The sequence below is a fragment of the Phoenix dactylifera genome, chromosome 8 (genome assembly GCF_009389715.1).
Source record: "Phoenix dactylifera cultivar Barhee BC4 chromosome 8, palm_55x_up_171113_PBpolish2nd_filt_p, whole genome shotgun sequence".
Classification (NCBI taxonomy): domain Eukaryota; kingdom Viridiplantae; phylum Streptophyta; class Magnoliopsida; order Arecales; family Arecaceae; genus Phoenix; species Phoenix dactylifera.
The window spans coordinates 2,820,439-2,837,885 of NC_052399.1; the positions used below are offsets into that span (position 1 = coordinate 2,820,439).

Below are 17,447 nucleotides of genomic sequence, written 5' to 3' on the forward strand. Positions count from 1 at the left end.
GAAGAATAGGAGATAATCTTAAATGTGATAGCTCCCGGACTCTGATGGCTCTGCCTCTGGCTGAGTCTCTGCCTTGGCCTCAGCTTCTCATGCCGATTTCACTTCTAACTCTGCCAAGGATTCTGGTTCTAACTCTGGCAAAGTAAGATTTGCTCACGATAACAAGTTTTACTTACTCTAGATTATATAATTTACTCTCTTTTGGTGATGTAACACTTAATATAAAATGTCTGAGTTGATATTTTCATATTAGTTTGAATAAATGCCTTAGTAACTCAAAAATATTAATCAAAAAGTTTGCCGCATTTGGTTCAGCATACCGCAGGCGTAAAGCGTGTATTAACTTTTATGTCCACCATACAGCATTTGGGAATGAGGCATAACTAACGAGGCATATCTAAGGCATAAAGCTCGGATTCTATTCTCATTGTCCATGATTACTGCTGAAATCATCGTTCCTAACTGAATATAAAAGTATATTTACGACTTTCTGATCTTTTCCTTTACACTTATGTCAAGTAAAATTTGAGAAGCTCGCGTTTGAATAATATCTGTCATGATTAAGTTACCAACGTATCAAAAGGAATTTTTGATTTCAATCATTCAAAATATTCCTCTATCGTTATATTGCCTAAAGTTGAGAGGTTTCCTATTTTATGGAATAAAATAAAAATTGTGGTCAATCAATGAACTTTAAACCAATGGCTATAGCAGTTGATTTCAACGAACCCTTAACTAGCGGGTATATTAGTTAGAGAAGACTAGATTTTCACATTTAGCTCGAGCATTTCCTCTACACATGCATGTCAATTAAAAGTTTGCACTCACACTACACACTCAACATGGTAAGATAACTACCATTTTGACTTTAATTGATCATTACACATATGCACAATGTCCATAAATAGACTCGCTGTAAATTCTATTTTCTTTCAAGCCATATATCTTTTATTTATAAGACGTCACCGGGGACATTATTTTTCAGATGTTTAAAAGTAATTGAGGGATCATCCCCCTCCACCTCTACGAATATCAACAATCTGCCATTATCCTCCTCCATGGAGTTTTTCGAGTAAGCTAAGCCTGTTTGCTTAGAAATGTATCATCAAAGATGACCAGCAAGACTGCTTGCTTTTGGCCTTAATGGACATGCATTGATCCAATTGAATGGGATTTTTTTCCTCCAGAATTTCCATCTTTGTGGGGCCATAATGAGGGAAAGTATGGGTGAAAATAAGGTGAATTTTGATGGTAATTTGCTGTTGAACATGAACATGGAGGATGACCAAGGTTGCAGCCATAATGGGAAGTCCCGGGAAGGCCCAAGAGAAAGGTAGCAGATGCAACGCAGGGGGAGGAGCGGGCATCAAAAAGGGCTCTGAAGAGGACTACGAGGGACAGCTTGGAAAAAAGTCAGGCGGAGAGGAGCGCTAGATTTGGACGATCTGCTGAAGGACAAGACTTGGTTATTCCGGATCCAGTTCATGCAGGCTTAGCTGACGAGCGGTGGGAAGCAACTAATAAAAAGTTGCAGCATGTTGGGGAGGCAAAATAACCAGACAAGGAGTTCAGGTCTATATGAGAATGAAAATGCATAGGACCTATCACGAATTTGCTTCCAAATAAATCAGTTTCACTCTAATAATATCTTGACCTGTTACACTGAATTCACCAGCTCTGCTTGGTTGCTGTCCTAGGAAATTGCAGATGGCTACCGCAAAGGTGAACACAAGCATCAATAGTACAAACAGGCTAAAGCCACGTCCGTTGGAAAACGAGCGAGCTGAACTCCACAAGCTAGGGGGAAAAAATATAGAAAGTTTGAAGCACCACTCCCCACTCTTGCTGCAGACAAATGAGTCCGTTGATGAAGCGCATTTACCATAGGCGATTATCAATGACAGCAGAAATGACATCTTTCAAAGTTCCCTGCAAAGAATAAGATAGACCATGTCTTGGTAAGGATTGCACCCCTCTGATTTAAATTCTACAGCGATGAGATAACTGCATGCAGTATTATCACCACCATTTAATAAAACAAACAACTGTCAGATAAATCCATTTGCCATCCAGGGAAGAGGCCACTTTGAATTTCTATTGCAGCCCCTGGTGCTTGTTTGATCATGAACAGATATATATGTTTTCACGAGCATGAACAGGATTTGAAAGAAATATGCAAGTTTTTTCTTTTGACATGATACCGGAGAGTGGTCCTTGAGACCAAGCGACAGCACCAATGGCCGGGATGAACCGCAGCTACTGCAGAAATGCATTGAAGTCATGAGATTACTGTATTACTGGTTCCAAATCTATCTTTTCATAAAATATTGAGAAAAACTCATGTAGCATTTTTTTTTTATTATTGATAAGCTTCATGAGATCAAAGATTGATGAACAAAATCCAACTTGGAACCTCCCATCCACAAATTCACTTGAGCACTATATTTTTCTTTCACGAAAATGAAAAAGCAGGCAGTACAACTGGACCTTCCTGTTCAAAGTAGATTTGCACCTGTTTCCGTTATTATCAAGTCAACCATGCAACAAGCACTAATGAAAGTAACACTTGACAAGGAGCTTCAAAGAGACAAATCTGATGATGGGAATACCAAAAAATGGACTAACAAGAGAAGGATGATGAAGTAATATCAAGTATGTTATCACGGAAGACTGAATCAGAAAAACTGTCAGAGATGGCTTGCAATTCTCAAGGCAGTATATATCTCATGGAATTTCCATAATATGGTAAATCTTTGACCACAAGTCAGTCCATGCATTGCTCTGATCCAGTAGCATCTAATGAGACAAAAATGTCAAAAATCATAGAGCCTATCCAACAAGTGGGCATGTAACATCACTTTTTTGTTCCCCTCAACATAGAATTTCACAAACTGACTAAGTTTACAGATGATATTAACAGCAAGTTCAATAATATTTGACAATATCGTGCCAACAATGAAAAAATTTTAAAGATATGTGATGTCTCAATTTCTCAAGTCCGACTGAAGTGATGGAAGTAAATCTCCAACTCCAAATTCTGATATAAAAGGAATCAATCTTTTATTTTCTAATGATGAAAAAAGTGATAAACTTGTGCATTTGAATGGTACTAAAATAAAATGAAGGTCATCTGCAACACCTCTTAAACTATGTAGCTGTTTCTCTTTTGATTAACTAAACTAGGAATTTATCACCATTAAACTTGGAAAGTTATAATAAGTTTAGCTGATCTAAAACTCATGAAGATTTGCACTATGTTTTCAAAATATGGGTCACCCAAATGTAACATAAAGACACAAAAGCATACCTTATATTTTCAATCAGCTGGCGTGCACATGCAAGTAGATATGGCTGTGAGCAACAAATTATAGAAATTTAAAATCATTGTTTCCTTGGGAATAACTAAAAATTGACTAACTATGCAATTCAGGGAAAACATGCCTCATCTCTTTTACCAAATACTACAGAAACATTAAAAGTTGGGTCAACAGATACACTTTCCTCCTTCCTAGCTCAACAAAAAGCCTTCCATCAGAATTCTAGTAAAAATAGAAGAAAGCAAAACACAATATATTTTTAGGATAAAAATATGAAAACTTCTAATAAAAAGATATTGGGATTGATCCATGACCTCAAAAATTCATCAAATTTGACTCAACCAAATGAATGTGGACTGATAAACTTAGATTAGAACTTGCATACTACACCACTGCTGCACGAATTAGTACATGTTGGATTTGCCTGTTGAAGGCTGGCAAGTTTGTTATATGTGGTGTTTCATTGGTGAACAAGTGATTTAAGAATCAAAAGAAAGCATCAATTCTTTTTTCTAAGAAAAAAGGGAATGAATTATCAAATTTTAAAAGAAAAAAATCTTGTACTACTGCATAGCAAATGACATGCATGATATCATCACATTTGACAGCAATGAAAATTCCCTCCCTAAAAGTATAAGCTCCACTCTAACATCACGATCATCACCACTGCCACCACTATCACTGCCTCCACTTATTAACGCAATTAAAGTCCATAGATTGAATTGTCTCTTTTATTTTCCTAAGAATAAAATGAATCCACAATAAACAAAATGCAGAAAATAATTGACAAAACAACAAAAGCAAGAATGTAAACATTCATTTTTCAAAAAAAAATAAGCCAACACATAAAACTTAGTGTAATCCATAACGATGTCCTTGATCATGCCAACGTTTATTGTTCTTGTTAAACAAACCCATTGTTTAAGAATATGAAGACATAAACCAACACATGTAGACTCTCAAAGAGGCGGCGATCAAGACATGTAACATCAGACAAATGCTTTATGGATTTTTATTTATATCAAAATGTTTAAAAGGATAAAAAAAATGCAAAAAAGCGAGGCAAAGAATTTGAGATGTAAAATGGAATATTTAGCAAAAAAAATTGAGAATTCAATATCATACGTATTGTTTGTGGAAAAGTTAGAAATGTACAATTTTATATTCTAATATAGTTAATTTCAACATTCGAGAACACATGTACATCAAGAAAATGTAGATACAAGACCATCCTTCCTCCTCCACTAGAAGTGGAAAAAATTAAATGCTATTGTGCATTGCTTGCTAGAAAACTATATGATAAGGCACAAGGGCATGTATTACATGAGCTTCTGAATGCGATGCATCTACACCACCCTTGGTAGCCTTGCAAATGAGCCTTTGAGGCATTTCTGAAGAGCCTAGCCATGACATGTGAGGCAAGACAAGTGGCAGATATTCCTTTTCAAACAATGAACTAATTCAATTTAAAAACTACAAAATTTGAACATCAGTAGGCGATCATGAATTCCAATTATATAAAGTGCAAATTGAAATCTTAGCTTTTAAAAATCTGAAAAACGATTAGTACTGCATGACCCTGACATAACTCAGGCAGCATAAATTATGGATCTCACCAGGACTACCAAAATTACTGCAGCAGAAAAACTCATGCTAACAAAAGCTCGTTATACATTCAAAATATATATATCAAAGAAATATGTTTTTTCTTAAAAAGAGGGGGAAAAGCTGACCTAGCACGCAATATGGATCCCATACATCCTATCTGAGTCACCATGACCTGAAAAGGTATTTGAAAATAAGCATCTCTAAAGTAAAAGTTGAGCATCTCTAAAATTAATATAAGCGAGGGTATAACTGACCAGAAAATTATCATCATACTTGCAGATTACAATGTCCGTCTTATTTCCCTACAAGCCAAATACAAGATTTTGCAAGTATTAATGTGGATATACATGCAAAAGAAATTATATATCCAACAGAGCCTTTTTTGGTAAAATTAATTTTATGTAAAAAGAAAATACACTACTCATCGTTTGAGACAGATTTTTTGTTTTGAGCACAACATTGACTGAAAACATTAACTTTATGGACGCATACATTTGAATTATTGTGTATCAAGGAGAATGCTCGAGCAGAATGATATATTGACATATACAAAGTTAAATACCATTTGAAGATTAAGACACTTCCCCATACAAAATGAAATACAGAAGGCAAGGCAATATGTTACAACAATTAGCAATTACCGCATTGTCGACTTTTGCAACGGGGTCATAACCTACGATAGTAAACTCAATTGCAAAGAGGTATGTGTATATTCTTGATGGGATTTCTAGCAAAAAAAAAAAAAAACTCCCTTCTCTAATTTAAATTTGATGCTACTAGAATCATTCTGTAGGAAAAGGCATATGGATTAGGAATGGAAAGCCAAGCTGGCTCCCAACCCACTAGTACATAGTAACTTTGATAAACAATTATTCTTAAGAGGAAATATCATTGCTTGATCATGCATGAAACAAAACCCTATCAAGCAATATTATTGACCAATCTAAAAACATTGAAAAAGAATGTTAAAAAAATGGAGAGTTTCACCACAAAGTTCCATTCTAGAGTTTAGATATGGATCATACTTTTTAAAGAATGTGAGAACCCTACTCATGTTAAGGTATTATATCTATTACTAAAAGAATTAGATAATACACAAATAAATGAAGTTTTCCCATAACATTCACACATCTATAGTATCTATCCAGAAAATTGTCTTTGCATTTTCTTAAGTAGCTATCACCCAACTCTTGAGAATAATAATATTTCAGCATTTTTTTCTCTTTAATACATTCTGAAGTCATGTGCATGGTATTCACATGTAATTAGTCCAAACTTCCAAAAGTCAATTCTTCCAAAAGGCATCACCAAGCATATATAGTGTGAGGATCTATGCGGACGTGTGTTTAGTACCACATCGGCTATGCACTGGGTAGATCTTAGGTAAGTTATAAGGCCAAAAAATTCAAATAATACTTCCAGCTGACCTTTTTGGGTGAGGTCATGAGTTGTGACAAATAGTATCAGAGCATATCCAGCCCATAGACTATGTGGACTAGAAGGCGCAGCAGCACAGACTCATTAAGGCTGACCACAAGCCGATCATGGTGCTTGTGATTAGATTTGAATAAATTTGAACCCAACGAGGATGTCAGGGCTTAAATGGAGAGAGTATACAAGGATCCTTGCAGGCGTGCATTTAGATTCTATATCGGCTATGCACTAGGTAGTCTTGGATACTTATACAGGGCCAAGGAACCCAAATAATACCTTTCGGCTAGTTTTTTTGGCTGAAATCCTGAGTTGTTACATATAGTTAAGCATTTGCAGTATCCTTTGCATGAACAACAAAGCTTGAATATAAGTGGCATGTTGATATTCATATCATAAAAATAATTGAGTATGTCTATGAGAGGGTGATGGAGAGAGAGAGAGAGAGACCTTGATATCTAAGGATATTGCCTTGTGGGCAACAGGAAAGTGAGTCGATGGGCAAGAATTCGAGATTATCTCCATATCCAGCAATATTAAATACCCTAAAATAGTGGCAATGACAGGTCAGAACTAATCAAATTCACATATACTCTAATAAGTTAACATATAAATGAAAATCAGAATGTGAAAACAATATTAATGATGAGAATAATACAGACAAAAAATGATTATGCCTTAACCCATCTCTTAAACAAACATAATTCTGTACCAAAATCATTGATGTAGGCAGCCAAGAAAAACTTAAAAAAATTAAAGACTTCAATTCATTAGATGAACTAATTAGCAACAAAACAAAGAACTACTTGAGAATATTCTAGCTCTAGATGAAAACCTAGGTATCCTAATCCATCATGTATTTTCCTGAACACTTTTTATAACTTGACACACTTCTATTTTGGTTAAAAGGAATTTGGCAAATCTTCATCCCCTTCTAAAATTGTGACAATCCTCCAAGTCCAACACAAATTAATCCATACACAAGATTAAAAAATCGCTAACATATCCACTTGGATAGTTTTCTCATTGGAGAACACCTAACTAACACTGCTATATTCATAATAAAAAAACCCTATTTTTTATAGTAAGTTCAACAAGGAGAAAATAAAGAACCCATTATCGAGGGAAAAATAAACTAGAAAATGAACATATGAGAAGATCAAGTGGAAGAAATGATTTACTTCAAGAGAGTGCGAACTCCTCCACAAGAATAATAAGTGGGATCCCTTGGAGGTGAGGTGAACTAATTACAAGGCTGTAGAATTATATATTGCTCAGTGCAAAAAAGTATTAAACCAGTTCTTGGGGATGGTTCCACATGGGCACACATCTCAGATCTTAAAGCATGTTAACTCCTCTCACCAAACTCTGTCAGAAGAAAACTAGTTAGGAGACAACAGAGAGAAAAGATTAGATGAATTAGAGAGAGAGAGGATACTTCAAATCACCTGATCGAAGAAAGGTTCGAGATAGTCAGATTGGCCGCCAGTGATGGCAAACAGCAAGTGGAGATGGTAGAATGCTGACCACTTTGTTTCCTTTTTCCCACCAAAACTAGGAAATCATTTTACCTTTAGGGCATCAGGCCTTGCACTGAACTACCGAAGAATCAAGACACACCAATGGACTAGACCCAACCTGATTTCATCTTTGTCCAATCCTAGTTCTAGTTCAAACCTAGCCAGTTTGAACCAACAGAGCAAATACTATATTCGGGCCCAATTTTTCATGAGAGAGAATGTGTGCTTGAATTAGACCTAGCCCATTAGACATCTGTCTTAGAGGCCCAGCTTGATAGACACCTAACCCCGCATGGACAGAAGTCCATGTGTATGCAAATAGCATGGTTGTTTGCCCCATGATCCTTACATTTTAAGTTGCAACTACAAGTTCTGGCTGTCCGCATTTTTTGCTCTCATAAGTGGAAGAAGTGGGAGTACTTGGAAAAGAAGTGATATTTGTGACCATCATGGACCAGAGTCCATATCATTCATGTCATATGAGACAAGAGGAGAGAGCACATAAAGGATGGGTATGCCCTGACACTTCCAATTAGATTGTTATTCATCATGCAAACAAATGGTTGATGTAAGGGTAAGGAGTATTTCCTTTTTAAAGCATGATATAGTCGTATCAATTACTATCAATTTATAGATGCAATGCATGCAATTGATGGGTGACAAAGGATTGTACTCTCATAAATTTAGATAAAATGCATTGAAAAAGAATACAAGGGATGAAATAGAATTTGGGTGATAGCTGTTACTTAAAAAAGTGGGGAAAATAATTCTCTTGATAGACGTTATAGACATGTAAATGTTACGATAACCCTTGATCTGTTTGCCCACATCTTATTCTTTTAGTGATAGATATAATACCTTTATATGAGCAGGAACATGCTGTTAGCTTCTTTAAAAAGTATGATCTATATCTAAACTCCAGAATGGAACTTTTGTGGTTAAACTCTCCATTATGTTTGTTTTTATTCCTTTTTGGTGTTTTAAATTGGTCCATCATAATGTTTAATAAGGTTTTGTTTTATGCAAGACCATGCAATGATATTTCCACTTAACAAATTGCTATAAGTAATTGTTTATGGAAGTTATCTACCAATGGGTTAGGAGCCATCTAGATACGATGCCCGACTTCCCATGCAAGTCATATTATACAGCAGTGCTCAAGAATCATTTTAACTGCATAACAAAGCATAGAAATGATTGATATTTTCCAACCCTCTTTTGACAAGGTTCTTGACGGTAAACATGTGACCAGGTAGGTGCCCCAGAGAAGCACAAAAGTTATTGCAGTACGGTTCCACCAACTTTGCTTGCCACTATTGAAGGTCAAGCAAAGAAGACAAACAACAACAAACACTTGAATAATAATTACTATCTCCCCTGTAAGTAGATAACTAACCTGAATCACAATTAGTAACCATGCTGCACAAACACTCAAATAATAATTCCACTCATGACATCCACCAACCTAAGCTCATCAGTCACTATCAGTTTCAAGACTCCGGAAGAATTTCACGGAAGGATACAGCATCTTATTCCACAGCCATAAGCTACCATAGACCTTGCTTTTCCTCGGTGTCCTGATTCTCATTTGGTTCTAGATCTATAGAAATTCAACGAGAACATCATATTTCAAATTCTCCTGAAGGCAGCAGGATTTCAATAACCTAAAAATAGATTTCAAGACCAGATAATCATTCCAATCAGATAAACTCTAACTCTATTTTTGATTATTCAAGCCCACACCAAACTACAACCTTTACAAATGCAAGTTGCTATGTATCTCAAAGGGAGCAGTTCTATGCAACTCAGAGTTCGGATCCTCTGCAGCACGTATTAAGTAGGATTTCAAAGTAAATAATATTATGAAGCATGATGACCCAATATCATCATTTACCCCATTCGTGAGCAACAAAATGCTAGCAGGGACACTACACGGACCCTTGACTGCCTTCATGTCGTAGACACCTTCTAAAACATTGCAATCAAGGACTAATTCAATTTAGAGAATCTAGCATAAATTGGTCAAAATGCAGAAAACATATTACAAAAAAAAATAAAAAAGTTTATCTACTATCCAGCTCAACAAAATCTAAGAAGATTTTAGAAAATTTGGTTAAATAAAGTATATGTGCATTTCTTCTGCAATCAACTACTTGACAACAAGACTCATATACTAGTTATATTTACTTTTAAACTCAACAGATAACTCTTTCGTGGATCTAATTACTCCTGGATGCATTCCTAAAATCTTTCACAGATGCACAAAAACTTCTATCTTATCTTTTCAACACCTCGTCTTACACGAAAAACAAAGTAACCCATTAGACAATGGTGTTAATAACAAGTAAATTTTTGATCAATTGTCAATGAAGTTGATGTAATTCCTCCACTGAGAACTACCAGCTCGTGTTACTCCAGACCCATGTATCATGCTTAATGATGAAAACTTATGAAAGCATCATTCCAGGTTTTTCATATCCATTAATTCACAGCCAAGACCAAGGGATCCTCCTATTCAACTTACAATTCTCTCAGAATTTGTTTCTTTTCTCACATTTTTATACAAGTACACCATATACATATGGATATGCTCAACAAATCCTTGATCTCTGCAGTACCCTGGTTTCATTGTAATGTTCCAAATCTTTTAATACTTTGCATGTTTTTGATAGATTCTGCTAATAGCCTTTCAGGCACAAAATTTTTATGATTTTCAGGTCTTTCTGACACATTTATCATTTTTCCCCATCAAATGGGAGGTGATACATCTTTTGTACCCCACTTCCTCTCAAATTCCTAAATAGTTTATATTTCCCCTCCTAATTATGTCTCATCTCAACTAATTTTTTCCTCCACCTAAAAAAGCACACATCTGAAACAAATAATTCATATTTGATGGCCATAATCCAAGTCACCCTCTTGAAACAAAAGATGAATTACAACATTCCCTACCATTAACCGTGACAAGCAATTAGAACATCTACTCTTTCCAAAGCAATCAACCAAAAATCCCCACAGCACGACTGCATTTGATAAAGCTTCCAGATTCCACCTTCGCACTTGATATAGGACAAACTGATTCAAGACCGGCATGCCCATCAAAGCATACACAGCGCTTTCAACGCTATATGCCTAATCGACAACAAAAATCCGAACTTTCTACTATTACAGGTACCAAAAAAATTTTGAGGGGACAGAAACAGAAAATTGCATACGATATTGGATTCACATCGATAAATCCGAAACAAATAAAGAGACCAAGATTCAAACTAAAAACAATGTAACAGCGGGAAAAAGAGACGCATCAAGATAACGGCAGAAGAGAAGGAAGAGGAACAAAGATAAAATCATGAGAGAAAGAACCATGATACCTTTCCCAGACTGAAATTAAACGGCCCAAATTCCTCCCGCTGAGAGAAGATACGAAATCATAGCATAGAGCGAAAGAGAGAAGCTGGCGGTGGTGGAGAGGACTGGCGAGGGTTTTGATAATTTGTAGGGATTTAAGGTACGAGTCACCCCTCCCCTCCTCCACACGCAATTTCGAGAGAGCTTCTTGCGGGGTGGTTCTATATACACCCCCCCTATTGCTAAGGACACCCCGCAAAAACCAAAAAAAAAATACCCAAACTAACCTTTAGTGTAATTACCATATTGCCCTTGAAATTTTCTCAGTACACCCCCCTTCCTCCTCCTCCGTTTCGTTTTGAAAAGAAAAAAAAAAAAACACCCCTCAAACCCCCCTTAAACCCCTCGATCCATTTACATCGTTTAGGCGATCTTTGAAGGAGATTTAAGCCCCATTCGAAGCATGGACAAGCAACTAGTGATTTGGGACGAAGAATCGGCCGCAAAGGTACGTGTTCCACCTTGTTTCGAAATTTTTTTTTTTTTCACGGTTCGTGCTCCGTTCGGCACTGGATCGCCGAACAAAAGGCTTCTGTTCGGCTGAACAGTGCCGAACAGAAGCCTTCTGTTCGGCAACCCTCAACCGAACAGAAGCCTTCTGTTCGGCTGCACAGTGCCGAACAGAAGGCTTCTGTCCGGCACTGTGCAGCCGAACAGAAGGGTTCTGTCCGGCTCTATGCAGCCGAACAGAAGCCTTCTGTTCGGCACTGTGCAGCCGAACAGAAGGCTTCTGGTGCCAAATCGCGTGCCGTGCTGAATTTTGTGCCGAACAGATCCTCTGATTCATTAATTCTTGGTGATAAATTATTTTATATGTAGGGCTATTTCTAATTTTGAAGGTGTTCTTGTTGCCGGGACATCCCGTTCCGCCAGTAGCGACCAACTGGCGAAAATATCATCTTCCTTGTGCTACCGGATGGAAAAATTCATATGAAGCCCGGATTCAACAGTTCAAAGAGAGCATCTCACCTAATGTTATAATTAGCGAGACAGTAGAGTTAGATTGATTGTTTATATATGTACAATTTTTGAAAGTTGTAAATTTTTTTGGGCTCTTAGAGTCATGTACTGTGAAACTCCATCATCAATATAAATCAAAAAATATCTGTCTTCGCATTGTTAGATTGATTGTTATGTGCACTGTTATATTTGTGTAAAATAGAACGGGCCAGGCTTTACAAAGATTACACGTAAATGTACCAAAAATATATATTTTTCATTAATATCAACAGTTTCAAATTACACCAAAAAAAAAAGTCGAAGCTACATAATCAAAATAAAGGCTCCATCATCAATCCCTATGACGCCGTCGTCGACGCGTGTACTGCTGTACGTCCGAATGAGAGGGTGCTGGATCCGAATGAGAGGGTGCTGTACTCGGGCCAGGCTCATCACCCAGAAGTAACTGATGCATCTGACAAATAGCATGAAATAGGTGCCCGGCACCTAGTGACGTAGCCTCTGAGGGACCCATCCGTACAATGTCGGTACTGATACCGAGTGCATCTGCAATACGCCGCCGGTGCATGTCAGCATCATCATGACCTCCCCTAGCTCCAGAATGAGTACTCGAGCGCAGATGAGGAGGCTGAACTGCAACGTGCGTGATACGGAGATACCACTCCATGTATCCCGGTACGCTGTCTGATGGCCGGGTAACTGGGTGGCTCCTGCTCGCCTGGCTCAGCACGTGGTCCTCCCACCGCTCCCAAAGCTGATCCATATAGGAGTAATGTATCCGGTACGAGCCTGCTGTGGAACCTCTGTTGGCTCGCGTAGGGGCTAGTGGCGCTCGAGGGATGGTCTGAATACGACCAAACTGTCTAAGAACCCTTTCTGGATGATAGGGTTCTACGATATCAAGGCACTTGATGGAGCCACTAAAAAATGCGATATCAACATATGGGCGATCTCCCCGAAGCCGATGATGGGGATCCCAAATAACCTGCAAAACAAAAAGTCCATTTCAGTTTTATACTATATCGCATATTAAAAGTACTGACAAACACAAGCAAATGGTAATATGATACGTACCTCATCGATGCTCAAAAGGTCCAATGACTCACGTAGAACCACTAAATGGTCCATCGTGGTACGGGATGGAGTACCGGGCATCCAGCGGTGCACGCGGGGACTGGCATCAGTATACTCAAGCGATGGGTGAGGACTGAGTGCTGGAAAATGCTCATAAATCCATGCCTGCAGAAGCGTCATATAACCACTGATCTGTCTCACTGATGACCTCGACGCAATCCCCAACTGCCGATACAAATATGCTAAGGCAGCTGTACCCCAGGCATATGTGCTCACCCTATCCAGATCCCGCAGTAAACACAGATACGCTATAGGCACCCTGGTCCCACTCTTATCAGCAAAGAGTGTGCAGCCTAACAAAAATAATAAATAGGCTCGTGCTGCACACTCTATCCTCTGCTGGCTGTCTCTATCAGATACAGAGTGAAACTGAGTCCTCAGCCACTCCATCCTCACAGACTGACCGCGCGATGACAATACCTCCTGACGCGCGTCTCCAGCTGACACCCCCAACAACTCCACAAGTAGCTCCTCAGCATCCCGATCACTCATCCTCTCAGGAGAAACTGCTACTGAGGCACCTGCGACAGGAATCCCTAAAATGGCGGATACATCATCCAACGTGATAGTGATCTCGCCAAATGGTATATGGAAGGTGTTCGTCTCGGGCTGCCATCTCTCTACGAAGCCCGAAATCAGAATCTTATCGGTGAATCGATAAGAGCACTGTACTAACTCTATGAGGCCCGACTGCCTCAATAGTGCTTTGAACCTGGTATTTGGTTGGTTTGAAGACCACCACTTCCATTCACCAACCTTGGCAGTATGGTTCATGCACTTTAGTGGAGCCCGTTCCTGTAATATAAATGTATAATTACTACTACTTTATAAAACATCAATAAACAAAATATAATGCTATAACAAATAAACAATACCTGTTGCCTCCAGATGGAAGCTGCTATATGCGTCCTGAAACTGATCAGGACGGACTCATCCTCTGGACCTCCTGGACATGGTCCAACGGACTCATCGTCTTCGCCCCTAGCGGGCATATCATCATGCTCTGACTCAGGAGAGGGCGATGGCATATGAGCAGGCTCGGGAGAAGCAATCCTAGCACGACGTCTCCTAGCTGACGCCGTAGGTCTAACTCTGGAGGGACCGGGATCCATGTCTGAAAATATAGAAATTCAATGTTAGGCTATATCAAAGAAAATAATTCAATTGCATACATAAATGATAAATGATAAAACAAGCCAAAAAAGAAACAAGTTACTTCTTGGAATCTACATGATTGGGTTTTGTGATAAATAATTCAATGTTACTTCAATTGCATACATAAATGATAATTCAAAAGTATACTACTCGTAAACTCAAGACATAACTCAATAATAGACTTTACCTAAAACTATGCCGCAGTTCTTAGTTTTTGTTTTTAGTTTTTGTTCGTTAACTAATGTTGTGGTTTTATTATTTGATAGAGCATTTGATATGAGATAATCATTCCAAGATCAAGAATGACATCGATGAAGGTAACAAGATCATCATATTTGGATGCACCATGTTAATGCTATATGATAATGATTCTAAATTATCCCTACTTCTCAAATTACTATCTAATCTAGTAATGAAAAACTTGTCCTTGATGTTGGGTATCCAATTCACCCTAAGGACGTGATCTAGGCTAAAATTTGGGAATAAAAATAATCCTTAGTCTAGCAACAGAAAAAAAAAAAAAATTTGGATTCGTCCCCATGGGGACCAAGATACATTGGGTCGGCCCCATGGGGCCGAACCAATGTATTCATGGGGCCGACCCAATTGCAGCGGGTCGGCCCCATGGGGCCGAACCGAAGGCACTGGTTCAAAGAACCAGTGCCGAACGATTTGGGGAGGGGGGGGGAGCTACCTCGAGGTGGTCGTGGAGGCGCCGGCGAGGTGCTCGTTGCTCGGGAGATGGCCGGAGAGGTGGTTCCGGGAGAAGCCGGCGAGGTGGTCGGAGATCGGGAGAATGCCGGCGACGAGAGGGAGAAGGGGGAACGGGGGGGTTTTGGGCGTTGGCGAGGTGCTTTGGGCGGAACAGTTCAAAGGGAGACGGAGGGGGTTTGGCCGCCGGCGAGGTGCTTGAGGCGAGGCTTTTTGGGCGGAAGGGAGAAGCCGGCGGGTGTTTTGGAGGGGAAGAGCGGGGTGGGGGGGGGGTTTGGGGGGTGTAGAGAGCAATTTAGGTGAGGGGGTGGGGAGGGTGGGGGGTAATTTAGGAATTTTTAATTTTTTAGGGGTGTCCTTAGCAAATGGGGGGTGTAGAGAGTATTTAATTTTTTTTTAATTTTTGGGGGGTGTCCTGAGCAATAGGGGGGTGTATATAGAACCACCCCTTCTTGTGGAGTAAAAAATTAGAGTTTTTTTACATAAATACCCTTATCAAATTTAAATTTACGTGAATATCTTTTTAAAATTAATATTTATTTATATATCCCCTACAAATATTGTTTTTATACAAACACTCCTTCTTAATCCAAACTATATTTATTTTAATTAAAAATAAAATAAAATTTTAAAATTATAAATATTTTTTTATATATCTATCTATTAAATATATTTTAGTTATTTTAATTTAAAATCGTTAATTTTTTAAGATGGTACGGCTATAAAAAAATAAAAAATAAAAAATTGATAGTATATGTTTTATAAAATATACATATTAATTTTAGAAGAATATTTATATAAATTTTAATATTTAGAAAGTTATTTATGTTAAAAAAATTTAAAAATTGAAAAGAAACCTATAGTATCCCCGCCCGCATTGTTTAAGCCATAGGCTGTGAGATTAGTACCATGTATAGTTTTGACTTTTTAGACGGCTTGGACTTATATTTATTATTTATTTATTGACCGTGACAATAGAAGTTGTACTTAAGCCTAGTCTAACCCAGTCTTGGTCACATTGCTTTTGCTTGGCCTAACTTGACCAGCTACTCATTGTGGGCTGAGTTGGGTTAAACATTGCCGACTAGCAAGTCCAGTATGGTCGAAATCAGGTATATTAGTCTTATATTGGGGTTCAGGTTGAATAATTGCTAACCTTAGATAGTTAGTTTTTAGTCTGTTGCCACTAGTGATGAAGGCATGGGTTTTTAACGGCTGTGGTTTGTAAAAAAGCTGTACCCCGTCAATGTGCTTCAAAATAAAGCATGCATGCTTACAATGAAGGATCTTTTTATGTTGTACCAAAAAAAAAAGAGGATCTTTTTATGTTTAAAAGAAAATATTTTTTTAATCAAATATTTTTAATGTACCCAAAAAAAATAAAATATATATTTGAAATTGTTATGGCAAATATTATATTAACGTTTGCACATATCTTTGATCCTGTGTTTAGGAGAGGACCTAAACTCAATCCTAGTTTCTTATATCGCATAGATAGCACCTGTTATAACTCATTTTGTTATCATGTAAATATCATAGCATATAAAACAGTAACTATTTAGTGCTTGCTGTTCGTCCTTTTCCTGTCTACCTAAAAATATGCTAGACAGATCGTTGTTAGAACCGACGAACAAAAGTTAAATTTAATTCTACTCTTACCTTTCCTACTCGAAGAATAGTGGTTGTAAGAGGTCGATCCACAGGGAGGCGATTGGAGTTGCATAAAAATTAAAACGTTCACTTGGATTCGAAATTGATTTTGGAATGATGGGAGAAAAAACATTATTTTGAGGATGTTAAATGATTCTCCAGTCTATTAGAGAATGTTTTCTATTTGAAAATAAACAAAGAAAAGAAAGAAAACTTGCAATTGAAATTTAATGCAGAGTAGGAGTCGATTTCTAAAGACAGAATATAAATTAAAATCGTCAATCGAACTGAAAAGATTCATTCCAAGGTTATCTTAAAATTAAGAATTCTAGAATGCATATAATAAATTGTAGAAAATTTAAAACTTAAACATGTATTGCATAAAAGAAAAATTAAAAGATTGTATAAAAAAAATAGAAATTAACTTGAATCTAGATCAGGGATTGCATTAAAGAAAATTGATTACAAGAACATAAAAGAAAATCCTTGAAATAAAAGGAACTAACAATTCGGCTGAACACTAAAAAAAATATTAAAATAATACTTTCTTCTT

General features: G+C 37.6%; 1 protein-coding gene across 2 annotated transcripts; it reads right to left on the reverse strand.

The window, feature by feature from the left end:
- Positions 1-1,575: 1,575 nt before the first annotated feature.
- On the reverse strand, positions 1,576-11,428 carry LOC103696123 (proteasome assembly chaperone 3). 2 transcript variants are annotated; one of them, XM_008777668.4, is made up of 8 exons: positions 11,248-11,428; positions 6,807-6,901; positions 5,180-5,227; positions 5,051-5,097; positions 3,442-3,508; positions 3,308-3,351; positions 2,202-2,256; positions 1,576-1,929 (listed from the first exon to the last, which is right to left on the reverse strand). In XM_008777668.4, exons 2-8 carry the CDS (start codon positions 6,879-6,881, stop codon positions 1,879-1,881), a joined length of 387 nt encoding a protein of 128 aa, XP_008775890.2. In that variant the 5' UTR covers positions 6,882-6,901; positions 11,248-11,428; the 3' UTR covers positions 1,576-1,878. The 2 variants fall into 2 exon arrangements, with proteins under 2 accessions (XP_008775890.2, XP_008775882.2); XM_008777660.4 differs by having other exon boundaries at positions 2,202-2,259; positions 11,248-11,427.
- Positions 11,429-17,447: the final 6,019 nt, after the last annotated feature.